Genomic DNA, 27980 nt, shown 5'->3' with positions numbered 1-27980 from the left:
ACCCACCTGTGGATGCTCTAAATTATTATATGCCAATGTATTCATTAGAAAAAATTTTATATTCCTGTCTATTTTGTCACCTTGTACTTGGGTTCTGTGACTCATCAGGGGCAACACCAAGGAAAGACAAAAATATCATCCTCCCCTACCAAACCCCCAAAATAAAAATAGTGTTTTAAGCAAGTCCCATAGCCCCTCTTCTAACCAGACTGCCACTAAGTCCCTCCTTTATAAAACTTATGGAGCCACTCTTGTTCTTTGGCCAAATTAAATAGTATTTAAGTTTTAGAATTACTTCAATATATTGCATGCATTATTATGCAAGTATAAATATTGATATTTATAGTGTTATACATAGTACATCGCTATACTGTATTTACTTCTATATCCTGTTCTTTTAAGGTAAGGGGGAACCTTGATGCTTGTGAAGAGCTCTTGGTCCAAGGATTTGGAGATACTGTCCTCTTGAATTGACCTTGAATACTGTGCATAGTTTCCCAGTCATTGAATGATTCTTCTGATTTAATGCTTCCCAATGTTATAATTATATCCTGTCCCTTATATGTATTTCTCTCCAACTTTCACATACTAAAACTGTTGTATTTTTTTTCAGCCTTTACTGGATTTGAGACTTGCAATAAGTACAAGGTACAGAATTCCCTTGGCCAGCAAGTGTACTTTGCTGCTGAAGACACAGATTGCTGCACTCGGCAATGTTGTGGCCCCATGCGACCATTTGACATGAAGATCATGGATAATGCACAGAATGAAGTGATCCATTTGAACCGTCCTCTGGCTTGTGCCTCTTGTTGTTTTCCCTGCTGTTTACAGGTAATTTATCTTCATGTTATCAGTATTAAGTACAGGGGACCCTCCCTTTTTGTGATTAATCTGTTCCAGAGAGTCTGACGAAATGTGAAATTCACAAAAACTGAAACCATTTTCCCCATAAGAAATGTAAATCCAATTAATCCGTTCCAGCCACCCAAAAGTATTAACAACAAATAATTTTTTATAGATTAAATATAGATTTACTTACAGAAAAGAATGGCAAATAAATATAAACCACTGATAACATGTATAAATGAACATTTAACATGAAACTTGCCTTTATTGAAGACTCTTGTTGGTGTATGGAAGACAGGGAGGAGGGGAGAGGAAAGAGAGAAGAGAGGTTATTGTTTGGAAGGGGAATCCCCTTCCATAAGGACTTCAGGTAACAAGTCCTTATCCGGGGTTACTTCCCTTCTTTGTGTTTGAATAGCACTTGGACCAGCTTGAGTCACTGGACCCCTGTCACATAAAAAATTATTCCAGAGAGGTCTGTTTCTGGCATCTCTCTAAGATTTCCCTAAAATGGGACATAGCATTGTCATTGAACGTGTTGCAGACACGGTCTACAACAGCTTTGTTAGGGTGATGTTCCTCCACAAATGTTTGCACCTCGCTCCACTTTGCACAAATGTCCTTAATCTTTGAAGATTGCACATTCTTACCTCTCTGTTCCTCCTCTGCAGCAATTTCCTCAGTTTTGATCTGTTGCTGTTGCAGATGAAGCTCTTGTAGCTCTTCTGTGGTTAACTCTTCACTGGTCCTGCACCAACTCTTCCACATCCTGGCCACTCGCTCCAACCTCATGGAATTCCCCAATGCCACAATACATTCCACAGCAGGCGTAGGGTCGACAGGGTCACCCCCTAACCCTTCAAAATCTTGGACACATTCTGGCCACAATTTTCTCCATGCAGAGTTCATCATCCTGGAAGTCACTCCCTGCCAAGCCTTATCTATAATTGAAGATATAATTGAAGATATTGAAGTGATCCCTCCAGAACTCTTAGGGTCAATTCAGTGTCCGAGGTCACGTCAAAGCACCTTTGAAACATTGCTTTGGTGTAGAGTTTTTTGAAGTTTGAAATGATCTGCTGGTTAACCCTTTGACTGTCGCAACCCCAATCCTGAGGTGTCTCCTGGTGTCGCAAAATTTCAAAAAAAAAAAAAAAAATTATTTTTTCTTATGAAATGATAGAGAATCTTTTCCCGATTGTAATGACACCAAAAAAACGAAATTTGATGGAAAACTGACGGAATTATGCTCTCACGAAGTTAGCGACCGCGGCGATATTTACAAATCGGCGATTTCGCTCACTTTGAGCCCTATTTTCGGCTAATTCCATTGTTCCAGTCGACCAAACTCATAGCTATTTCTTTAGAACTCCATTTTTTCTATCGATTGAGTACAAGAAATTGCCCATTTACTGATTTCAACTACCCAATAATGTGGTCAGAAATTTGCAATTTGGCCAATTTCACGAAAATTAAAAAATATGACAATTTCAAAATAAGGTCCAGAATGAACAATGCAGACATTCCTGGCCCTAAAATAACATTTTCTTTGTTCATCAGTCATGTCTCCAGGCCCCTCTGATATTACTCTTGCTTTCTATTTTGAATTTTTATTCAAACAAAAAATAAGAAGACTTACTATTATGCAGACTACTGCAATACTGTAATAATTGTATAAATAACATCAACCCATTCATGACTGCATATTAGAATGGCTAGTTGGACATTTATTGGACAATGACATCATTTGTTTACTTTTGAACATTGGCAAAAATCAAACATTTCCCCTACTTTGAGCTCCATTTCCAGGTTCTTTTTATAGTAAAATCAATCAAATTCACCTCTATTTCTATAATATGTTTTCCATTCTATCAAATGAGACCAAGAAAATGAGAATACAACAATAAATACTATACGAAAATAGACCACAAAGTTGGCATTTTAATTAAAAAAAATGGTCGGAGTTTTTTTTTTCTCATTATGCACTGCGTGCTCCAGGATTTTTTTTTTATATGGTGCACACTGACCACACAGACCCATTCTCTCACATGTGGGCCTACCAGCTTTCTCCTGCTTGATTTGAAGCCGCTAGAATTTATGAGTATATATACGTCAAACACGGTACCTTGTAAGACGTATATATACAGCCGTGACAGTCAAAGGGTTAATGGGCTGAATGAGAGAAGTGGTATTTGGGGGCAGGAATTTCACTGTGATGAAATTAAACTCCTCCAACAATTGGTCTTCCAAGTCTGGAGGATCAGCAGGAGCATTATCCATTATCCATTAACATACAAAGTGCTTGTCAGATGTTATTGTAAAAAATTGTAGTTATGTAACCATTTTCACCCCCTTTCCATCTCATGGGAGGTTCCTTTGTCCTTTAGAGAGTTTAGTTCTATGGAATTGGACCTTGTCTCACCTTCCTTGGATTGAACCTGATTGCCTCCCACTACTCAGGTACTATTTGACTCCTACAAGTTCAACTTTTTACCCTTGCAACACTGCAACCTCTGTACTCAAGCAGTACCCCCACACTGTCATATGTTTTCCTCCACTACCCTACAGCCACATACCTACACCTTTCACTCAGGCCCACACATAGTATCCACCCACATTGCTACACACTTGCCTCTAACCCCCTCCCCTCTCGTCTACCCACACCTGCCTCCACACACCTACACCATAGTCACACCAACACACACCTGCTTGCACTCAACTCCCCCCTTACACACACACACACACACACACGCACATGCACACGCAAGCGCGGAGAAAAAAGCGATTGAAGGTATCATGAAGGTGATAGGCGAGGAAGACATGACCCAGGTGGCAAATTTTCGGAGAATCGGGTGGGTCACAAAGAAAAGGAATCGGCCTCTCAAAGTAATTTTCAAGGCAGAATAACTCAAACCATGATCCTGCAGGAGAAAGCACAGCTGAGAGGCAAACAGGAGTTCATGAGTGTGTACCTCGATCGAGACAGAACACAGGAGGAAAGGATGATACTGAAAGAGAGAGTGCAAAAATGAAAGGAGGAATGGGAGGAAATGAAAAAGGAGAGCAGAATAACCCAGGAACAGGTAGAAGGACAAGCACACCCCCCCCAGAAACACCTGCAGAAGTACTCCAGCCACGACACCCCCAAGGCAACTGAACAATCCAAACCAACCATCACACACTGATCCCTCTGTTCCCATCCCCCGCACCACGAACCCTACCCCTACAGCAACCCCCTATGGGAGCTCTTCCTCCACTGCAACCCCCCACAGGCCCCCACCAGGGCTCCTGCTCTCCCAACCCCAGTGTTCCCCCAGGACCACAGTTACAGTATTAGAACAGAAGTTGAAGGTTTGGTACACAAATACGGATGGATTAACTAATAAATATGAGGAATGGCAAGAAAGAATCAATGAGAAGTCCCAAGACATCATAGCAGTTACAGAAACTAAACTCACGGAGACAATAACAGATGCAATCTTCCCACCAGGATACCAGTTCATGAGGAAAGATAGAAGGGGTAGAGGGGGAGGAGGGGTTGCTCTGCTTGTAAAAAAACGATGGAAATTCGAGAAAATGGGAGGCATAGACGAGACAGGAGAAAGGGACTACATAGTAGGTACACTTCAGTCTGGGGAGCACAAGGTGGTCATCGCAGTGATGTATAATCCACCACAGAACTGCAGGAGGCCAAGAAAGAAATATGAAGAGAGCAACAGAGCAATGGTGGACACGCTTGCTGAGGTGGCAAAGTTGCTGGTTATGGGGGATTTCAACCACAGGGAGATTGACTGGGAAAACCTGGAGCCACATGGGGGTCCCGAAACATGGAGAGCCAAGATGTTGGATGTGGTACTGGAAAACCTCATGCACCAACATGTTAAGGACACTACCAGAGTTAGAGGGGAGGATGAACCAGCAAGATTGGACCTTGTGTTCACCCTGGGCAGTTCGGACATTGAGGACATCACATATGAGAGTCCCCTAGGAGCTAGTGACCACGTGGTTCTGTGCTTTGAATACATAATAGAGTTGCAAGTTGAGAGAGTAACAGGAGTTGAATGGGAAAAGCCACACTATGAAAGAGGGGACTACATAGGGTTGAGGAACTTCCTGCAGGAGGTTCCATGGGACAGAGAACTGGCAGGAAATCCAGTAAATGAAATGATGGAATATGTAACAACAAAATGCAAGGAGGCAGTGGAAAGGTTTATTCCCAAGGGCAACAGAAACAATGGGAAGACCAGAACGAGCCCCTGGTTTACCTGACGGTGTAAGGAGGCAAAAACAAAGTGCAATAGAGAATGGAAAAAGTAAAGAAGGCAGAGAACACATGAAAATAGGGAGATTAACCGCAGAGCCAGGAACGAGTATGCACAGGTAAGGAGGGAGGCCCAGCGACAGTATGAAAATAACATAGCATCGAAACTCAAGACTGACCCGAAACTGTTGTGTAGCCACATCAGGAGGAAGACAACAGTCAAAGACCAGGTGATCAGACTGAGGACAGAAGGTGGAGAACTCACAAGAAATGATCAGGAGGTATGTGAGGAGCTAAACAGGAGATTTAAGGAAGTTTTTACAGTAGAGACAGGGCTCTGGGAAGACAGCACAGAAGGGAACATCAAGAGGGAATATACCAACAAGTGTTGGATGACATACGAACAACCGAGGAGGAGGTGCATAAGCTGCTAAGTGACCTTGATACCTCAAAGGCGATGAGACCAGACAACATCCTCCCTGGGTCCTTAGAGAAGGAGCAGAGATGCTGTGCGTGCCTCTAACCACAATCTTCAACACATCCCTTGAAACTGGGCAACTACCTGAGAAATGGAAGACAGCAAATGTAGTTCCCATATTTAAGAAAGGAAACAGAAATGAGGCACTAAACTACAGACCTATGTCTCTGACATGTATTGTGTGCAAAGTCATGGAGAAAATTATCAGGAGGAGAGTGGTGGAACACCTGGAACGGAACAAGATTATAAATGAAAACCAGCATGGGTTCATGGAAGGCAAATCCTGTGTCACAAACCTCCTGGAGTTTTATGACAAGGTAACAGAAGTAAGACACGAGAGAGAGGGGTGGGTTGATTGCATTTTCCTAGACTGCAGGAAGGCCTTTGACACAGTTCCCCACAAGAGATTAGTGCAGAAGCTGGAGGATCAGGCGCATATAACAGGGAGGGCACTGCAATGGATCAGGGAATATCTGACAGGGAGGCAACAACGAGTCATGGTACGTGAAGAGGTATCACAGTGGGCGCCTGTGACGAGCGGGGTCCCACAGGGGTCAGTTCTAGGACCAGTGCTATTTTTGATATATGCGAACGACATGATGGAAGGAATAGACTCTGAAGTGTCCCTATTCGCAGATGTGAAGCTGATGAGAAGAATTAAATCGGATGAGGATGAGGCAGGACTGCAAAGAGACCTGGACAGGCTGGACATGTGGTCCAGAAACTGGCTTCTCGAATTCAACCCTGCCAAATACAAAGTCATGAAGATTGGGGAGGGGCAAAGAAGACCGCAGACAGTGTATAGGCTAGGTGGACAAAGACTACAGACCTCACTCAGGGAGAAAGACCTTGGGGTGACCATAACACCGAGCACGTCACCAGAGGCACACATCAACCAAATAACTGCTGCAGCATACGGGCGCCTGGCAAACCTGAGAATAGCGTTCCGATACCTTAATAAGGAATCGTTCAAGACACTGTACACTGTGTATGTTAGGCGCATACTGGAGTATGCAGCACCAGTCTGGAACCCACACCTGGTCAAGCACGTCAAGAAGTTAGAGAAAGTACAAAGGTTTGCAACAAGGCTAGTCCCAGAGCTCAGGGGAATGTCGTACGAGGAAAGGTTGAGGGAAATCGGACTGTTGACACTGGAGGACAGAAGGGTCAGGGGAGACATGATAATGACATACAAGATACTGCGGGGAATAGACAAGGTGGACAGAGATAGGATGTTCCAGAGAGGGGACACAGAAACAAGGGGTCACAACTGGAAGTTGAAGACTCAGACGAGTCACAGGGACATTAGGAAGTATTTCTTCAGTCAGAGTCGTCAGGAAGTGGAATAGCCTAGCAAGTGAAGTAGTGGAGGCAGGAACCATACATAGTTTTAAGAAGAGGTATGACAAAGCTCAGGAAGCAGAGAGGGAGAGGACCTAGTAGCAATCAGTGAAGAGGCAGGGCCAGGAGCTGAGTCTCGACCCCTGCAACCACAATTAGGTGAGTACATACACACACACACACACACACACACACACACACACACACACACACACACACACACACACACTCTGTTCGCTGATGATGTGAAACTGATGAGGAGAATACAAGTGGGAGAGGATCAGTTAAGATTACAAGGGGATCTGGACAAACTACAAGTATGGTCCGACAAATGGCTCCTGGAGTTTAACCCCAGTAAGTTAAGGTCATGAAGATTGGGGAAGGACACACAAGACCACAGACGGAGTACAGGTTAGGAAACCAACAGCTGCAAACGTCAGTTAAAGAAAAGGATCTTGGGGTAAGCATTATAACAAACATGTCCCCTGAGGCACACATCAATCAAATAACTGCTGCAGCATATGGGAGATTGGCAAACCTGAGATTGGCGTTGAGACATCTGAGTAAGGAGTCATTCATGGCATTGTACACAGTGTACGTAAGGCCTATCCTGGAATATGCAGCGCCAGTATGGAACCCTCACTTAGTCAAACACGTCACGAAATTGGAGAAAGTGCAAAAATTTGCAACACGATTAGTCCTGGAACTGAGGGGTATGTCTTATGAGGAGAGGTTAAGGGAACTCAACCTGATGACACTAGAGGATAGGAGGGATAGAGGGGACATGATAACAATGTATGAAATACTAAGAGGCATTGACAAGGTGGACAAGGATCGAATGTTTCAGAGATGGGATACAGAAACAAGGGGACACAATTGGAAACTGAAAACCCAGATGAGTCATAGGGATGTTAGGAAGTATTTCTTTAGTCTTAGAGTTGTCAGGAACTGGAATAATCTGGAGAGTGAAGTAGTGGAAGCAAGTTCCATAAATAGCTTTAAGAAGAGGTATGACAAATATCATGGAGCAGGGAGAGAGTGAATTAGTATCGACCAGTGAAGAGGCGGGGCTAGGAGCTATGACTCGACCCCTGCAACCATATATAGGCGAGTCATGTTCTAGGTGAGTATATAGGTGAGCACACACACACACATGCACACACACACACACACACACACACACACACACACACACACACACACACACACACACACACACACACACACACACACACACACACACACACACACACACACACACTCACTCACTCACTCACTCACTCACTCACTCACTCACTCACTCATACATACATATCCATCCATCCATCCAACTTCCCCAGCAATCTGCACTTGCCACACCCACTTGTGCAACACCCCTCCTCCCCACTGTGGCCACATGCTTTCGCTGCACACCCAGCAACCATCCATGCCTGTAGCATGGTGGGAATTTTCCACATGGGAACCAACCTGATTTCAAATTTTTCCTGAACTTTATGGCTTGGTGGAGTATTTTGTGAATGGTGACCAAACCAAATTAAATTTTTTCTAAGCTTAGCTATTTCAGACAAGCTGAAACTGCAATATAAATACAATTAGTACTCTTATGAGAATGCACTACTAAATCAGTGTTTCAGTATTATTTTTTGAAGCACTGTTTAGGTTTGGAGGTCTAAGGAAAGTGATCCTATTTACCCCCTTATGTGTTTTTCAGGTAAGTAACCTGCACAAATTGTCAACATCATCTTTACTTCAGTGAAAAAAAAAAAGTGCTTGTCTGTACTTTCTCAAGTATGAGTCGAGTCCAGTGAACCCAGCAGCTTTCTTCGTATTTCACTGTCTTAGCAGAAACAACTTGTGGTACATGTACTATGCCTAAAAAAATCACCATATATCTTCATATTTCTGTCATCAGTTTCTCTTCTTTGCACATAACTTTTATCAACTTAATGTAGTACTGGTATTGTGTGTGGAAATTAGGAGAAGGTGTGGAGTTAATAAAAGTATTAGTCAGAGGGCTGAAGAGGGGTTGTTCAGGTGGTTTGGTCATTTAGAGAGAATGGATCAAAGTAGAATGACATGGAGAGCATTTAAATCTGTAGGAGAAGGAAGGCGGGGTAGGGGTTGTCCTTGAAAAGGTTGGAAGGAGGGAGTAAAGGAGGGTTTGTGGGCGAGGGGCTTGGACTTCCAGCAAGCGTGCATGAGTGTTAGATAGGAGTGAATGGAGGTGAATGGTATTTGGCACCTGATGAGCTGTTGGAGTGTGAGCAGGGTAATATTTAGTGAAGGAAATGGGAAGTACAATGCCTGCTCTTTAAAGGAGGGGTTTGGGATATTGGCAGTTTGGAGGGATGTGTGGTGTCTTTATACGTATATGCTCCTGAACTGTCATATTCTGAGCACCTTTGCAAAAACAGTGATTATGTGTGAGTATGGTGAAAGTGTTGAATGATGATGAAAGTATTTTCTTTTTGGGGATTTTCTTTTTGGGTCACCCTGCCTCAGTGAGAGGCAGCCAACTTGTTAAAAAAGAAAAAAATTGTTTAATTGCAATGTCCCATAGGAACTAACCCTTCATTGGAATTCTAAGTACATGTATATGAATTGTCCTTCCCTATAACTCTTGAATTTTTTATTCATAAATTCACAAATGAGACACCATGTGATTTGACTGCAAATTCAATACTTGAAATACTGTGTTATTGTGAAATATCTCTTGGGAAATGTACGTTTACTTCAGTGATGTGGTCATCAGAGTGACGCTTAGCACTAGAAAATTGGATAAATGAAACTGTTATACGTATAATCTAAATTCAGTGGACCCCCGCCTTACGATATTATTTCATTCCAGAAGTCTGTTCGGGCGCCGTTACCGAACGAATTTGTTCCCATAAGGAATATTGTAAATTAGATTAGTCCGTTTCAGACCCCCAAAAATACACGTACAAAAGCACTTACAAAAATACACTTACATAATTGTTCGAGTTGGGAGCTGATCGTAAGGCGGGGGTCCACTGTAATTTTTGTTTTTAACCGGCTGTATCCCACCAAGGCAGGGGCATTAAATGTTTATTAACAGAAATGAACACATTAGTCCTTAGTGTACCATGGTCCTGTACAACCCATCCAAGACCAAATTTGCGGACCTATAGACATGATTGTAAATTGACGGTGTACTGTACCATTATACAGTATAAACCACATCTCATATTGGAATTATTCCAGTAAAGTGGGACAATGTCACAATGCTGTATATCTCCTTTTCAAAAAAAAAAAAAAATCTGTTGTCTGCCAGTTATCCTGGTGTGTTCAAATTCTTCTCTTGTAATAACTCCTGGTTTTATGGCACTGTTTCCTCTCTTATCTGAGAAAACTGTCAATTTAGTTAAGGTGCGAGATCAACAAGGCTGTGATGGATATGTTGGTCAGCAGGCCACTAGCAGCAACAGCCTGGTTGACCAGGCAAACACCAGACAAGCCTGGCCCAAGACTGGGCTCAGAGAGTAGAAAAACTCTTGGAACTCATCAAAGGTATGCATATCAAAGGTATTAATAACTAAACCACGAGACTTGTAGGCATTTTGGCCTAGATATAAATTTAGTTTCAAGTTAGTATAGTAAGTATTTCATATCTACATAGGTTATATTACTTCTTTAATAAAACTTCAAATATCATAACAAGCTTTTCACTCCCATTCACCAGCTCATGTGATGTCAAGATCTCTCACATAGTTTTAGCTTCCCCAGCAGTGGGCTGGTGCAGCTCGGTCAGCTGGATATAAATAATTGCCCTCCAGCCCACCTTGGTCTGGGAGCTAGCCTGCCCAAACTGAAGTCCAAAACCATTTTAAGCTTCAGTGTTGTTTCAGTTTATGGAAACATTCTTAATTTACATATTCATAAATACATGTACAGTGGACCCCCGCATAACGATTACCTCCGAATGCGACCAATTATGTAAGTGTATTTATGTAAGTGCGTTTGTACGTGTATGTTTGGGGGTCTGAAATGGACTAATCTACTTCACAATATTCCTTATGGGAACAAATTCGGTCAGTACTGGCACCTGAACATACTTCTGGAGTGAAAAAATATCGTTAACCGGGGGTCCACTGTATAGTATTGACTTAGGAAACTTTTGAATAACAAAGAAAAGTTAAATAGGCTTTACAGAGACTGTAGTCTTCTACATAATGAAATTAACCCATTAAGCAATTTTTGTTTTGCTCTCAGATTAAACAGTGCACATTCATTTTAGTTAATTTTTGCCCAGTTGCAGCTAATATTTAATCTAATTCCACTTTATTGTAAGATACAGAAAATTGTATAATTACTCTGAAATTAATGTTCATTTATAACGTGTGGTACTGTACATGTTTAAAGCTAAACTGAGTATTTATATACACATTCATAGTTAAATAAATAAATAACAGAAAGGCACAATACCGTGACTGGAACGAAACACAAATAACCCGCACATAAAAGACAGAAGCTTACGACGACGTTTCGGTCCGACTTGGACCATTGACAAAGTCACACTAACAGAGGAGGAGCAGGACGGCTATATATAGGCAGGAAGAGGTGGAGGTAGTAGTAGTGGTAGTAGTAGTAGTAGTAGTAGTAGTACAAGAATTGTATATAATACCGACAGGATGAAATGACACATGCACAACACCCGGGCATCCCCACCGTAGACGTTTCGCCATCCAGCCAGCCACTGGATGGCGAAACGTCCACAACAAAGACAACCAGACGCCGCACATGTGTCTAATTTCATCAGTAGATGTAGTAGAAGAAGAAGAGGTAGTAGTAGTGGTAGTGGTAGAAGTGGGAAATAAGGAAGACGAGCCAGTCAAATACAAAGGAAGGGGAGCACTGCAAGAGAGCTAGAAACCCACAGAGGGAGAGCAAGCGCACCGAGGTGCTTGAAAGGGGAAGTGGTGAAATAAAATAAAGAAGGAACAGAAACACGAGACAGGAGAGAGAAAGACAACCCAGAGGAGAAAAGGAGAGAGGAAAGGGGAAGAGGAAGAAGAAAAAGAAGAAGAAGAAAAAATGAGGATTCAGGTTAAGTCATGGGTGTTCTGAAGTTTGGAGCATTTTACAATGTAGTGGGAGAGGAAGGCATCTACAGAGACGAAGCCAGGGCTAAGGTTCATACAAGGAAAGTTGTGTATAAGAGAGGATTCAACTAAACGGCGACTGTTCGAGTTGGAAGTAGGGAAGACAGTTTTAGCAGAAGACCAGTCAATAGGATGGCTATGATCTCTGACGTGACAGAAAAGAGCATTGTTAGTGTCGGCAAGCCTAACACTATTTTGTGCTCCCTAAGTCTGTCAGAAAGAGATCGACCAGTTTCTCATAGTTAGAAATAATTTTTACACCATCAGCAAAAATAGTTTTGGGGAAAGAGAGATAAGGAAATATGTATAACCAGTTGATAATTCTCTTAGTCTTTTAGCCATTTTGAATATTACTACCACTTATTTTAATCATTCATTAATCAATCTACAACTAAGTTATACAGTATGCCCCTTTAAATTGCACTAATATGTTGAGGCATAAATTTTGTCTTGAGTCCCCTAATATGAGCAGTAAATGTGGAGAAACAATATTCATCATTCCTTCAAGCAATTAATTTGCTTATTTAAGTAAATGGCTAATGTTTATTATTTTGCAGAGTATCGAGGTTACCTCGCCACCTGGTAACGTTATAGGTTCCGTCCGTCAAGAGTGGAGTATTCTAGCCCCGAAGTACACTGTCCGTAATTCTTCAGATGATGTCATTCTCAGAATTGAAGGTCCAATCTGCACATGGAGTCTTTGTGGTGATGTTGAATTCAAGGTGAGCTGGTGTAACTAAAACTTGGTTATCACTTGCTGAGAAGTCAGTATTTGTTGAATGCTTCTTTTGTACTTTGTCAGTACAGGTCGGCCATCACTAATCTGGCATCATTGGGACCTGTAGTGTGCTGGATTAGTGAGTTTGCCGGATTCTTTTTGCTACATCTTCCTCATTTGCATCACTACTTTCTTCTCCACTGGCTTTCTGCTGTGGATTTATAGCCATCTGTACAATTTTTGAGTCGGTATAATGATGAAATTTGAAATTATGCTAGCCGAAATTAGTATCGGATTACTGATGGAACTGGATAACTGATTGCCGGATTAGTGATTCTCAGTAGTACCAGTTATCTCAGTACCAGTAACCAGTTACTAGTGTCAGTAGTAATGGCTCGTATACCGACCGTTGCTGATCCTCTGCTCCTGCGTGAATCACTGACTGTTATTCACTGTTACAGCTGACCTAGCATGATTTGTATGCCGCTCACCCTCTAGGCACTGTAAGTCAGTTGAAGGCTAGACAGGAGAGACGCAGGTCAGGCTTTGGTGCTCCCCATATATTCTGTCTAACATACGTACTTAATGTCCTACGAGTGTTTATTACCCAATCCAGGTTTCGGACCCCACGTGACATGATGGCTGACCGGTACTATAATAAAAAAAAGGAATTTTTTCTTTGCAAATACAGTATTTAAAAATTAATGAAGAAACTAACCTGTTTAATTAGTATCTAATTTCTTATACTTAGGAGTAATTTATAAAGGGACACATCAAGGTTTGCAAGTATATGGAATAGGTGGTAAGTTACTAAATGCTGTAAAGAGTTTTTATGAGGATAGTGAGGCTCAAGTTAGGGTGTGTAGAAGAGAGGGAGACTACTTCCCGGAAAAAGTAGGTCTTAGACAGGGATGTGTAATGTCACCATGGTTGTATAATATATGTATAGATAGGGTTGTAAAAGAAGTAAATGCTAAGGGGGTGTTCGGGAGAGGGGTGGGATTAAATTATGGGAAATCAAATTCAAAATGGTAATTGACACAGTTGCTTTTTGCTGATGATACTGTGCTTATGGGAGATTCTAAAGAAAAATTGCAAAGGTTAGTGGACGAGTTTGGGAGTGTGTGTAAAGGTAGAAAGTTGAAAGTGAACATAGAAAAGAGTAAAGTGATGAGGGAATCAAATGATTTAGATAAAGAAAAATATAAATAAAGATATAAACAGCTATTGGAGGATAGATGAGCTAATGAGAGCATAGGCAATGGGGTCGAAGAGGTATGGGGTAGGTTTAAAAATGTAGTGTTAGTGTTCAGCAGAAGTTTGTGGTTACAGGAAAGTGGGTGCGGGAGGGAAGAGGAGCGATTGGTGGAATGATGATGTAAAAAGAGTAGTAAGGGAGAAAAGGTTAGCATATGAGAAGTTTTTACAAAGTAGAAGTGATGCAAGGAGGGAAGAGTATATGGAGAAAAAGAGAGAGATTAAGAGAGTGGTGAAGCAATGTAAAAAGAGAGCAAATGAGAGAGTGGGTGAGATGTTATCAACAAATTTTGTTGAAAATAAGAAAAAGTTTTGGAGTGAGATTAACAAGTTAAGGAAGCCTAGAGAACAAATGGATTTGTCAGTTAAAAATAGGAGAGGAGAGTTATTAAATGGAGAGTTAGAGGTATTGGGAAGATGGAGGGAATATTTTGAGGAATTGTTAAATGTTGATGAAGATAGGGAAGCTGTGATTTCGTGTATAGGGCAAGGAGGAATAACATCTTGTAGGAGTGAGGAAGAGCCAGTTGTGAGTGTGGGGCAAGTTCGTGAGGCAGTAGGTAAAATGAAAGGGGGCAAGGCAGCTGGGATTGATGGGATAAAGATAGAAATGTTAAAAGCAGGTGGGGATATAGTTTTGGAGTGGTTGGTGCAATTATTTAACCCTTTGACTGTCGCGGCCGTATATATACGTCTAACGAGGTACCATGTTTTACGTATATATACTCATAAATTCTAGCGGCTTCAAATCAGGCAGGAGAAAGCTGGTAGGCCCACATGTGAGAGAATGGGTCTGTGTTGTCAGTGTGCACCATATAAAAAAAATCCTGAAGCACGCAGTGCATAATGAGAAAAAAAAACTCCGACCGTTTTTTTTAATTAAAATGCCAACTTTGTGGTCTATTTTCGTATAGTATTTATGGTTGTATTCTCGTTTTCTTGGTCTCATTTGATAGAATGGAAAACATATTATAGAAATAGAGGTGATTTTGATTGATTTTACTATAAAAAGAACCTAGAAATGGAGCTCAAAATAGGGGAAATGTTTGATTTTTGCCAATGCTCAAAAGTAAACAAATGATGCCATTGTCCAATAAATGTCCAACTAGCCATTCTAATATGCAGTCATGAATGGGTTGATGTTATTTATACAATTATTACAGTATTGCAGTAGTCTGCATAATAGTAAGTCTTCTATTTTTTGTTTGAATAATAATTCAAAATAGAAAGCAAGAGTAATATCAGAGGGGCCTGGAGACGTGACTGATGAACAAAGAAAATGTTATTTTAGAGCCAGGAATGTCTGCATTGTTCATTCTGGATCATATTTTGAAATTGTCATATTTTTTTAGTTTTCGTGAAATTGGCCAAATTGCAAATTTCTGACCACATTATTAGGTAGTTGAAATCGGTAAATGGGCAGTTTCTTGTACTCAATTGATAGAAAAAATGGAGTTCTAAAGAAATAGCTATGGGTTTGGGCGACTGGAACAAGGGAATTAGCCGAAAATAGGGCTCAAAGTGGGCGAAATCGCCAATTTGTAAACAGCGCCGAGGTCGCTAACTTCGCGAGAGCATAATTCCATCAGTTTTCCATCAAATTTTTGGTGTCATTACAATCGGGAAAAGATTCTCTATCATTTCATAAGAAAAAAAAAATTTTTTTTTTTTTTAAATTTTGCGACACCAGGAGACACCTCAGGATTGGGGGTTGCGACAGTCAAAGGGTTAATAAATGTATGGAAGAGGGTAAGGTACCTAGGGATTGGCAGAGAGCATGCATAGTTCCTTTGTATAAGGCAAAGGGGACAAAAGAGAGTGCAAAAATTATAGGGGGATAAGTCTGTTGAGTATACCTGGTAAAGTGTATGGTAGAGTTATTATTGAAAGAATTAAGAGTAAGACGGAGAATAGGATAGCAGATGAACAAGGAGGCTTTAGGAAAGGTAGGGGGTGTGTGGACCAGGTGTTTACAGTGAAACATATAAGTGAACAGTATTTAGATAAGGCTAAAGAGGTCTTTGTGGCATTTATGGATTTGGAAAAGGCGTATGACAGGGTGGATAGAGGGGCAATGTGGCAGATGTTGCAGGTGTATGGTGTAGGAGGTAGGTTACTGAAAGCAGTGAAGAGTTTTTCCGAGGATAGTGAGGCTCAAGTTAGAGTATGTAGGAAAGAGGGAAATTATTTCCCAGTAAAAGTAGGCCTTAGACAAGGATGTGTGATGTCACCGTGGTTGTTTAATATATTTATAGATGGGGTTGTAAGAGAAGTAAATATGAGGGTCTTGGCAAGAGGCGTGGAGTTAAAAGATAAAGAATCGCACATAAAGTGGGAGTTGTCGCAGTTGCTCTTTGCTGATGACACTGTGCTCTTGGGAAATTCTGAAGAGAAGTTGCAGAGATTGGTGGATGAATTTGGTAGGGTGTGCAAAAGAAGAAAATTAAAAGTGAATACAGGAAATAGTAAGGTAATGAGGATAACAAAAAGATTAGGTGATGAAAGATTGGATATCAGATTGGAGGGAGAGAGTATGGAGGAGGTGAATGTATTCAGATATTTGGGAGTGGACGTGTCAGCGGATGGGTCTATGAAAGATGAGGTGAATCATAGAATTGATGAGGGGAAAAGGGTGAGTGGTGCACTTAGGAGTCTGTGGAGACAAAGAACTTTGTCCTTGGAGGCAAAGAGGGGAATGTATGAGAGTATAGTTTTACCAACGCTCTTATATGGGTGTGAAGCATGGGTGATGAATGTTGCAGCGAGGAGAAGGCCGGAGGCAGTGGAGATGTCATGTCTGAGGGCAATGTGTGGTGTGAATACAATGCAGAGAATTTGTAGTTTGGAAGTTAGGAGGAGGTGCGGGATTACCAAAACTGTTGTCCAGAGGGCTGAGGAAGGGTTGTTGAGGTGGTTCGGACATGTAGAGAGAATGGAGCGTAACAGAGTGACTTCAAGAGTGTATCAGTCTGTAGTGGAAGGAAGGCGGGGTAGGGGTCAGCCTAGGAAAGGTTGGAGGGAGGGGGTAAAGGAGGTTTTGTGTGCGAGGGGCTTGGACTTCCAGCAGGCATGCGTGAGCGTGTTTGATAGGAGTGAATGGAGACAAATGGTTTTTAATACTTGATGTGCTGTTGGAGTGTGAGCAAAGTAACATTTATGAAGGGGTTCAGGGAAACCGGCAGGCCGGACTTGAGTCCTGGAGATGGGAAGTACAGTGCCTGCACTCTGAAGGAGGGGTGTTAATGTTGCAGTTTAAAAACTGTAGTGTAAAGCACCCTTCTGGCAAGACAGTGATGGAGTGAATGACGGTGAAAGTTTTTCTTTTTCGGGCCACCCTGCCTTTGTGGGAATCGGCCAGTGTAATAATAAAAATAAAAAAAAAAAATTGGATATCAAATTGGGGAGGAGTATGGAAGAAGTGAATGTTTTCAGATACTTGGGAGTTGACATTTTGGCGGATGGATTTATGAAGGATGAGGTTAATCATAGAATTGATGAGGGGAAGAAAGGCGAGTGGTGCATTGAGGTATATGTGGAGACAAAAAACTTTATCTATGGAGGCAAAGAAGGGAATGTATTATAGGTATAGTAGTACTAACACTCTTATATGGGTGTGAAGCTTGGGTTGTGAATGCAGCAGCGAGGAGGCGGTTGGAGGCAATGGAGATGTCCTGTATAAGGGCAATGTCTAAGGGCAATCTTGGAAAAGGCTAGAATCATCGAAATATGTGAAGAAATATGATTTTCACTGAATTTTCAGCATTTTCTTTATATTTAACACATTTTTTAAAAAAAACAACGAAAATCTTTAAAAATCAGCATTAATACTGAATGTTTCATATATTTTGCAAAAAAATTCAGAGTGTGGAAATTAGAAGAAGGTGTGGAGTTAATAAAAGTATTAGTCAGAGGGCTGAAGAAGGTTTGTTGAGGTGGTTTGGTCATTTAGAGAGAATGGATCAAAGTAGAATGACATGGAGTGTTTAAATCTGTAGGGGAAGGAAGGCGCGGTAGGGGTCGTCCTCAGAAAGGTTGGAAGGAAGGGGTAAGGGAGGTTTTGTGGGTGAGGGACTTGGACCTCCAGCAGACATGCATGAGCGTGTTCGATAGAAATGAATGGAGACGAATGGTATCTGGGACCTAATGATCTGTTGGAGTGTGACCAGGGTAATATTTAGTGAAGGGATTTGGGGAAACCGGTTATTTTTATATAGCCGGACTCGAGTCCTGGAAATGGGAAGTACAATGCCTGCACTCTAAAGGAGGGGTTCGGGATATTGGCAGTTTGGTGGGATATGTTGTGTATCTTTATACGTATATGCTTCTAAGCTGTTGTGTTCTGAGCACCTCTGCAAACAGTGATTATGTGTGAGTGAGGTGAAAGTGTTGAATGATGATGATGAAAGTATTTTTCTTTTTGGGGATTTTCTTTTTGGGCCACCTTGCCTTGGTGGGAGACTGCCGACTTGTTAAAAAAAAAAAATATCAAGGTTAACATCTGGTTTCTGTAAACTAATACACAAGTGATGTTTAATCTGTTAAAATGTATCCCATATTATTGGCCTGTATGGTTTCACACTTTCCATATTTTGGACAAGTTTATCAGCTTCGCTGTCTATGAAAATTTGGGAGCTTTCTAATTATCGTTGCAAGAGTTTAAATGTAATTAATCTAATCTGCTTATGAAGTCTCTTCTTTCAGAGCAGCTTGTTGCACTTAAAGATTATGCTACCAGAATTAAAAAAATTTAAAACTGGTCTGTATGTGATTTAACCCGTAAACGGTCCAAGCAGATCTACGTTCACATGCGTAGTGCTCCAAAAGTAGATCTACATTTTTTTTACATATTTTCAAATATAACAAAAAAAAATCTACTTTTTTATATACTTTCAAATGTTGAAAAAAACATATATATACGTTTGGACCGTTTACGGGTTAAACAGGCCTTGTACAGATGCCATAAAAAGTCAAACTATGCATTGGTTTTGTTTAAGAACTGACTGAAGTTCCCACAGAATTTAAAGTGTTACATATGAGACAACTGAGGTTATCGGCACTATTCTTTCATTGTACGTTATAGACCCGAGTAACAACTAGCTGTGCCTGAGGCTTTGTCATAACTCTGACTCGTATACTTGTTAATACATAAACCTATGTTTATAATGCTGTCAGTAGCATTTACAGATTACAGTATATTTCCACATGTACATTTCCATGGCAAATTTTTGTCTTAGTACAATCAAATATTATACTCTCCCCCAGGCTTCTTTGACTAAAAATGTAGTTCAGAAAACTTATCAGGTACATGTATTCCTATTTCCCAAATAATGCATGAAATTCTAAACTCCCAAAGAGTATCCCTTCAACTGAGGAAGATGTACGTATCATTTTATCTTGCTTTATCTGTGGTAGTGACTCCAGACTCAAGAATTTTCTTTTTATTATTCATGCTTTAAACCTAATCATCAGTAAAAAGATTGATAGGCTTTCCCATTTTCAGGTACTATCAGCTGATGGTGATGTTCAAGTTGGCAAGATCAGCAAACAGTGGACAGGTCTTGTGAAAGAGGCCTTCACTGATAGTGACAATTTTGGTATTACTTTCCCCCAGGATCTGGATGTTAAAATGAAAGCCACCTTACTTGGTGCAGTGTTCCTCATTGTAAGTATCCTGTTTTTATTACTTTCATTTGTTTCATGGGTTTTAGTTAAATTACAATACATTATTTCTTATTATTGTCAGAAAAATTTTGCATTACTTATTTTACAAAAGGAGCATGTTTAATATGAGTGAATGACAAGAAACTCGTTATTAGTAGAAGTGCTGTTGAAGTGTGAGAGGGGTTCTGGAAGTGGGAAATACAGTGCCTACACTCTGAAGGATGTCAGAGGGTAGTCTGATGATGTCGGCAAACTCCTGGGAAGAGGGAGTTGAATGATGGTACCTGTGCCTTTGACATATCTTTGAATCTTGAGATTTTTTTGTACTCCAAGAGCCTGGTCTTGGATCAGACTTGTTTGCTGCTTACTTGGTCATTCATGTTGTTGCTACTGACAGCCTGCTGGCTCGCCTCCCCATCACAATCTGGTTGATCTGGGACTTGAAGATACTTGTCCAGTTCTTTCTTTCAACACACCGGCCGTATCCCACCGAGGCGGGGTGGCCCAAAAGGAAAAACGAAAGTTTCTCCTTTTACATTTAGTAATATATACAGGAGAAGGGGTTACTAGCCCCTTGCTCCTGGCATTTTAGTCGCCTCTTACGACACGCATGGCTTACGGAGGAAGAATTCTGTTCCACTTTCCCATGGAGAACTTGTCCAGTTACCTCTTGAAAACTATGTACTCTTGTTCCAGCAGTGTGTTTATATCTTCTGGTAAGATGTTGAATAGTCTTGAACCACAGATGTTGAGTGTTCTGTTATGCCCATGGTGCCCCTGCCATTCACTGGGTTTATTTTACACTTTTCACTGATATGTTATAGCATTGTACAAATTTGGGGCATGGCCCACAGGTACTTTTCATGTATGGTATATATTATCGTATATTTTTCTCTCTTCATTAATTACATGTTTAGGATACTGAAACATTCCCAGTAATTTAAATAATTATTGGCTCTATGCAGGCTTTAAATGATCTCTGTACCTTTCCAGCTCCAGTACCTGTTTCTCTGACCAGGGCTGTCAGCAATTAGCAGTACTCTAAATGAGAGAACACAAATTATTTTAAATTGTCACAAGTGGCACCATTTCTTATGTTTTGGAGTTCTCCTTATCCACCCCATCTATATAATGGTTATCGTGACATTTACCTAGTTTTTTGACACAAAGGTCAGCCAGTTAATTACTCCCAGGTCTTCTGGGTGTTCCTTTTGTGCTGTTTGATGGTCCTCTCGGGTATTGTACAAAGTGTCCCTCTTGCATTCTTCATTCTTTCCATATCTAAGCAGCTGAAACTTATTACCATTGAATGTTATATTATCCACCACCCTCTGGATCACTCTATTTTTCTGCCTTCTACCGAGGTGATTATTATGCTTATTTTATATCTATTAGTGGTAAGAATGGTGGGTGTTTTTGTCAGTTGTGAGGATAAACTATAGAGGTGCCTGGATTGTGCCTTGGTACTGAGCTTTTTACCTCGCTGATGATGAATTTAGTTTTTTTTTTTGGGGAGGGGGGCACTCTGCCTTGGTGGAAGACACCTGTTGAATTAGAAAAAAAAAGAGGATGCATACTAAACAGGATACAAAACAGATGTGGGGCTCTGGAGAAAGAAGTGTTTAGGGAAATGAGGATGATACAGCCTCTCCTCTCTTAGCAATGTAGTACTACTTGTTTACCGACGACTTGGATTTACGACAGGCTGTCTGACCAGTATGCATACGTAAATAATGTATATTAGAGCTGATTTCCTCTATTCTGTTTATTACAATATACAGTACACTACTGTATAAACATTTAAAAATATTCTAAAAATATTATAAATTGTGCAAAGGTGACATTAAAACAATATCAAAGATCGTTGACACAAACCAACTACCATTATAGTATGCCGCTTGCTTAGCGACGAATTCATTTACCGATGTGGTCCTAGGAATGGAACTTTGTTGTTAAGTGAAGAGAGGCTGTGAGGAAACAGCATTAATGTTATAAATTACAACCACACTAAATACCATAAGTGCAATATAAAAGATATGAAAACAAATTTAATAGCTTAATTGGGAATTAGTTCTACCTCATTTTATTTGGAGTCACCAAGTGAATTCACAAATCCATCATCCTCTGGGGTGGGTATGTTTGTATGAGTGTGTGTGCATGTACACATGTATGTGAATGCATGTGTGTGTGTGTGTGTGTATATATATTTGGTCTTCTTGTAGATTGATGTTTTCACAATTTAAATATTTTTATTTTCTACGTATTTACATGGTGAAATGTTAAATTTCTTTCTTTTGATGTTTCTCTTAATATCAAGCACCATTTGGGTATGTGTAATTAATTACAACGTTTATTGTTAAAAGTAGAAGTATAATCATTATATTCTGTACTTACCTTGTTATATGTATTTATTTTTCTCTGGCTTGTACTGTATCAAGAAGTCTTCCTTTTCTAGTTTCATAAACTTAGATATTTGGGTAATTGTATTTTCTTATTTTCCTCATGCAATAGAGAGGCTATTTTTTTTGCTTTGGATTTTTTTCTTTTTCATCTTTGAATGGTTTCTAGTGCTAGACTTTTAATTTTGGATGGTTTTGAATTAACTTGAATTGTCTTGACAACTGAGCCTCCATATGGCATTGGCATCTTGTATATCATTTGGTGTTTTTCCTCTACTTTTATTCAAGAAATACTTTATTGGCTTATGGAAGGCTCTCACTGTTGCCTTGAATCACTCTTGTGCTTAGCCAGGTAGTATGCCTTGCTGATCTAGCCAACTTGAAAACTGGTTGCATATCTGTGGGGTGAGGTAACTTGGCATTGAAGTCTCCCTACCTTGGTGAGAGATGGCGGTGATAAAAAAAAAAAATCCTGCTAGTGCTCCTGTCTTTTCAGTTTCTTGAGTTGTCTTGTGTGTAGTATTGTCCATGAATTTATATCATTCTGGGAATATGCTGTTCACCCATCCTTTTCTTTCCTGTTTAATATGTCACTTTGTCATAGATTTCATTCCAGTTGTTCCAACCTCTCATTTTACTATGTGAATTTTTTTTTACTCAGTACATGATGTTAATTGCTTCCTACTTTTTCAAATGCAGTTTTCTTTGTTAGGTTTATTTAGGTTTGTGTATTACAGTACACTAAATACAGCAGTCATGATACATTTGGCAATGAAGTGGCAACAAAAACTTTTCTTCTTTCAACAAACCGGCCGTATCCCACCAAGGCAGGGTGGCCCAAAAAGAAAAACAAAAGTTTCTCTTTTTAAATTTAGTAATTTATACAGGAGAAGGGGTTACTAGCCCCTTGCTCCCGGCATCTTAGTCGCCTCTTACAACACGCATGGCTTACAGAGGAAGAATTCTGTTCCACTTCCCCATGGAGGTAAGAGGAAATAAACAAGAATAAGAACTAGAAAGAAAATAGAAGAAAACCCATAGGGGTGTGTATATATATGCTTGTACATATAGTAGCAAGTAGCAAGATGTACCTGAAATCTTGCATGTTCATGAGACAGAAAAAAGGATGCCAGCAATCCTACCATCATGTAAAACAATTACAGGCTTTCGTTTTACACTCACTTGGCAGGACAGTAGTACCTCCCTGGGCGGTTGCTGTCTACCAACCTACTACCTACATGGAAACTTAATGTTTATCATTCATGATAAAAGGATGGACTAATTACTGAAACTGTTTCTAAAAGAAGTTGCTCTTCTGTGAGGGTTAACCAATTCCCTTGTATCCTTCACATTACTTTTCTTGGCAGACAGTATTTGGTTTTTTACTGCCTGAGCTGTACTGTATCCTACTTCATTGGTGTCAAAAATTGTCTCTGGCACTTGTAGTGTCCTTCCTCTTTTGTCCATTGTCTTCTCTGCATCTTTTTCTATGTACCAGCATCAGAATGCAGTGATCTCTTGCTCTTAGGAAAGGACTTGTCTTTCCTATGTGCATACATACAGATTTTAAGTCTTTCTTTATTTTTAAATAGATAGTAATCTGTGTAGTGTTGTTGCAGTTTAGTTCATTGTATTTGGTAAATCTGCTATTAACACTGTAATTAAGAGATAAAAATGTAAAAGTATGTATAGTTCAGTGAATGGAATACTTAGTTTTTAAAACATGATACTGTATAGGGAAATGTATTTTAAATATTTCTTACTTAATTGTACTAGAATTTCTAATTTTTATTTCCTGGTACTGTCCTTATGTGTTATTTGTCACCAACTTTCAGGATGTAATGCATTTTGAGAAGGCCAATGACGACTGATGACTTGTGGCAATAAAAATAAAAAGTACAGTACAACAATGGCCATTTCAGTAACAAAATGGCTTATTTTAACCCTATTGCCATCAGACACATTTCACTAATGAGAATTGTACTAGTATTACTTGTTAATTTATTTGCTTTTAAATTAAGGAATGGTTGTGCTATGCATGCTTTGGAATTAAAGAACCTATGAATATTTCATGTTTACGGTACATGTATTTATTGTATTTCAAGATAAAAAAAAAAAAGTTACACAAATTTATTTTAATCCTTGTTAATAAGTATTTTAATGCTCAATTTCTGCTGTAGTACCCTAGGAACTTGGTTGGAAAATGTGAATCCTGTCCTTACCTATTGCTTTTTTTAATGCTGGTTAGGTCTGAATGCTCTAAACTCTTGTTCAACTCTGCTCCAGTTGTTACCCTGTGGTGTTGTGCAGGCACCAGCCAAGGCCTCTGATCCACCCACTGTAATTGTCAGCCTGCTTCCATTGTGCGTACACATTGCTCTTGCCTCTTTATTGTGGAGACTTCTTCAGCCATTGCCACATTTTTTTGAGTTCTTGTACTCAGAATTATCTTTGGGATTTGTGGTAGCCAGTTCTCAACGATGTCCCTTTACATGCTCCAGGCTTTACTTGGCTGCTACTTACACTGGTTTGCTTGGCTCTCAAGATGGTGTGGCAGATCATTTTTCCTTGGAAGCCAACCCCTCCTATCATCTACTGCTTTAAGACCAGTGGGTCCCAGTTGCATTTTGAGGTCCTAGACATGCATTTTGCTGGATCCCTGCTATTTATCTGTTAACTCTGGCAGAGACTGGCCAGTATCTGTTTTAACAAGCCGTTACTAAGGCATATGTGAGAATGTATGCTCTGTCCCTTAAGTTTTCAAGGGACCTAGTCTCCTCCTGTCTTTCCACTGGTTCCAATGTTGGACATTCCTCTAGTCATCCTTGATAACTTTTTAGGATTGTTGTGCTACACCGGTTAACAGATATGTAGTGACTGTATTAGTTTACGTATTTTAAAACTCAAGAAGGAGCTTTTGAGAATTATTTAGGTCAATTATTGTTGGTCTGATCTTCCAGACATGATCCCACCACAGTATCAGTATCAGTAGGAAGGTTTCAGGCATCACAATGAAGCCATTCACTAGGTCATCAGCAGTCTTGTTCCTCCCTTTTTCAGTTAGAAAACAAATTGGCTTGCTGTATGGGGCACATATATAGTATCAATCTTTTCTCCAAGGTTTTGAGTAAGATTTTGTACTTTAGCTCAAAATAGTACTAGTGGTAAGTACATTGAGATTTAATCAGGTTTGTTGTTACACACACAGATGTTTAATTATAAAGGATTGTGCACTTTGAGGGTTAATTCAACCATACTTTCCAGAGGGTACAAGGTTAATTGCTATTTACTCTTCCTTCATATATTGTCTTGTCTCTTCTCATTTTTTTAATATACCAGTAGGTGTTCTAGGGTGTTTAAATTTTGATGAAAGTAAACGAGAGTAATCTTATGGTGAGAGTTACTGACTGGCACTTCCCAACTAGCATGACCATCCATCAATAAGTAACAAAATTTTCCAAACGAAATCTGGATTTGCTGACGGCAACTTTGCACCTCGGTTATGAAGTTGTTGTAATATGTATATATCATGCAGTTCAACAAATTTAAATAAACTGACAACTTGCTTCTGACGGTGAAAGGGTTACATTAAGTTAAGCAACTAAATAAGGTAGTAGCAAAAGGCATGTTGTTTATATTTTGTGTGCTTGTGTATCACCTGCTGCTGTTGTAATCATGCATTTATTAATGATGAAAAATAAATGCAGTGTGAATAGCTTGCTTAATTTTGATGCATGTAAAAATTCCCAGATTTTTGACAAACTTTTAAAAGTAATTTTTGTTTAAATTAGTTTTTGACACTGTGGCTAATTGATATTTGCGTGAGGTCACCAGTACATACAGCGTTTGACTATTTGGCTCGACAGTATGTAATCAGCAATGTATTTAATGTTTATTAATTTTATTTGCTTCCACTTGACAATGAAAGTAAAACAAATTAGGATTTGGCCACTGGTGTATTGATCCTCCATAAATGAGGTCACCATGTAAGGCATTAGACTTTTTGCTTCCTACTAATTATTTTGCTAAATATATTGCTCTTTATTCTCCATTATATCTTTTTCGTTAATGAATGGTTTCAGTTATTTTTCTTAATTTCGCTCATGCTGATATATCGATCCAAATTATGAGGCAAAATTCTTCCATAACTTGCCCCTTTAAAAATACAATGTACTTGTAGGTTTATTTTAATTGATACATAATTACTGTTTTTTTTTTTCCAACAAGTCGGCCGTCTCCCACCGAGGCAGGGTGACCCAAAAAAAAAAAAAAAGAAAATCCCCAAAAAGAAAATACTTTCATCATCATTCAACACTTTCACCACACTCACACATTATCACTGCTTTTGCAGAGGTGCTCAGAATACAACAGTTTAGAAGCATATATGTATAGAGATACACAACATATCCCTCCAAACTGCCAATATCCCAAACCCCTCCTTTAAAGTGCAGGCATTGTACTTCCCATTTCCAGGACTCAAGTCCGACTATATGAAAATAACCGGTTTCCCTGAATCCCTTCACTAAATATTACCCTGCTCACACTCCAACAGATCGTCAGGTCCCAAGTATCATTCGTCTCCATTCACTCCTATCTAACACGCTCACGCACGCTTGCTGGAAATCCAAGCCCCTCACCCACAAAACCTCCTTTACCCCCTCTTTCCAACCCTTTCGAGGACGACCCCTACCCCTCTTTCCTTCCCCTATAGATTTATATGCTTTCCATGTCATTCTACTTTGATCCATTCTCTCTAAATGACCAAACCACCTCAACAACCCCTCTTCTGCCCTCTGACTAATGCTTTTATTAACTCCACACCTTCTCCTAATTTCCACACTCCGAATTTTTTGCATAATATTTACACCACACATTGCCCTTAGACAGGACATCTCCACTGCCTCCAACCGTCTCCTCGCTGCTGCATTTACCACCCAAGCTTCACATCCATATAAGAGTGTTGGTACTACTATACTTTCATACATTCCCTTTTTTGCCTCCATAGATAACGTTTTTTGACTCCACATCTACCTCAACGCACCACTCACCTTTTTTCCCTCATCAATTCTATGATTAACCTCATCCTTCATAAATCCATCCGCCGACACGTCAACTCCCAAGTATCTGAAAACATTCACTTCTTCCATACTCCTCCTCCCCAATTTGATATCCAATTTTTCTTTATCTAAATCATTTGACACCCTCATCACCTTACTCTTTTCTATGTTCACTTTCAACTTTCTACCTTTACACACATTCCCAAACTCATCCACTAACCTTTGCAATTTTTCTTTAGAATCTCCCATAAGCACAGTATCATCAGCAAAAAGTAACTGTGTCAATTCCCATTTTGAATTTGATTCCCCATAATTTAATCCCACCCCTCTCCCAAACACCCTAGCATTTACTTCCTTTACAACCCCATCTATAAATATATTAAACAACCATGATGACATTACACATCCCTGTCTAAGACCTACTTTTACCGGGAAGTAGTCTCCCTCTCTTCTACACACCCTAACCTGAGCCTCACTATCCTCATAAAAACTCTTTACAGCATTTAATAACTTACCACCTATTCCATATACTTGCAACATCTGCCACATTGCTCCTCTATCCACTCTATCATATGCCTTTTCTAAATCCATAAATGCAATAAAAACTTCCCTATCTTTATCTAAATACTGTTCACATATATGCTTCAATGTAAACACCTGATCTACACATCCCCTACCCACTCTAAAACCTCCTTGCTCATCCGCAATCCTACATTCTGTCTTACCTCTAATTCTTTCAATTATAACCCTACCGTACACTTTTCCTGGTATACTCAGTAAGCTTATTCCTCTATAATTTTTACAGTCTCTTTTGTCCCCTTTCCCTTTATATAAAGGGACTA

The 27980-nt window shown here is 39.9% G+C and overlaps 1 protein-coding gene across 8 annotated transcripts in view; it reads left to right on the top strand.

Moving 5' to 3' along the window:
• The window catches only part of scramb1 (scramblase 1), an 85570-nt gene that overhangs the window by 51879 nt on the left and 5711 nt on the right, over nt 1–27980 (top strand). For 7 of the 8 annotated variants that reach the window (XM_070099081.1, XM_070099083.1, XM_053799060.2 and 4 more), the window contains 3 exons: nt 614–831; nt 12604–12768; nt 19522–19683. In XM_070099081.1, coding sequence (XP_069955182.1) covers nt 614–831; nt 12604–12768; nt 19522–19683 — 545 coding nt within the window. Of the gene's footprint in view, nt 1–613; nt 832–12603; nt 12769–19521; nt 19684–23916; nt 23978–27980 lie in introns of all 8 variants that reach the window. The other variant, XM_070099082.1, reaches the window with a different exon arrangement.

This window comes from Cherax quadricarinatus, chromosome 66 (genome assembly GCF_038502225.1).
Source record: "Cherax quadricarinatus isolate ZL_2023a chromosome 66, ASM3850222v1, whole genome shotgun sequence".
Classification (NCBI taxonomy): Eukaryota; Metazoa; Arthropoda; class Malacostraca; order Decapoda; family Parastacidae; genus Cherax; species Cherax quadricarinatus.
The sequence above is the reverse complement of the archived record's forward strand: the minus strand, read 5'-3'. Positions and strand labels throughout refer to the sequence as shown.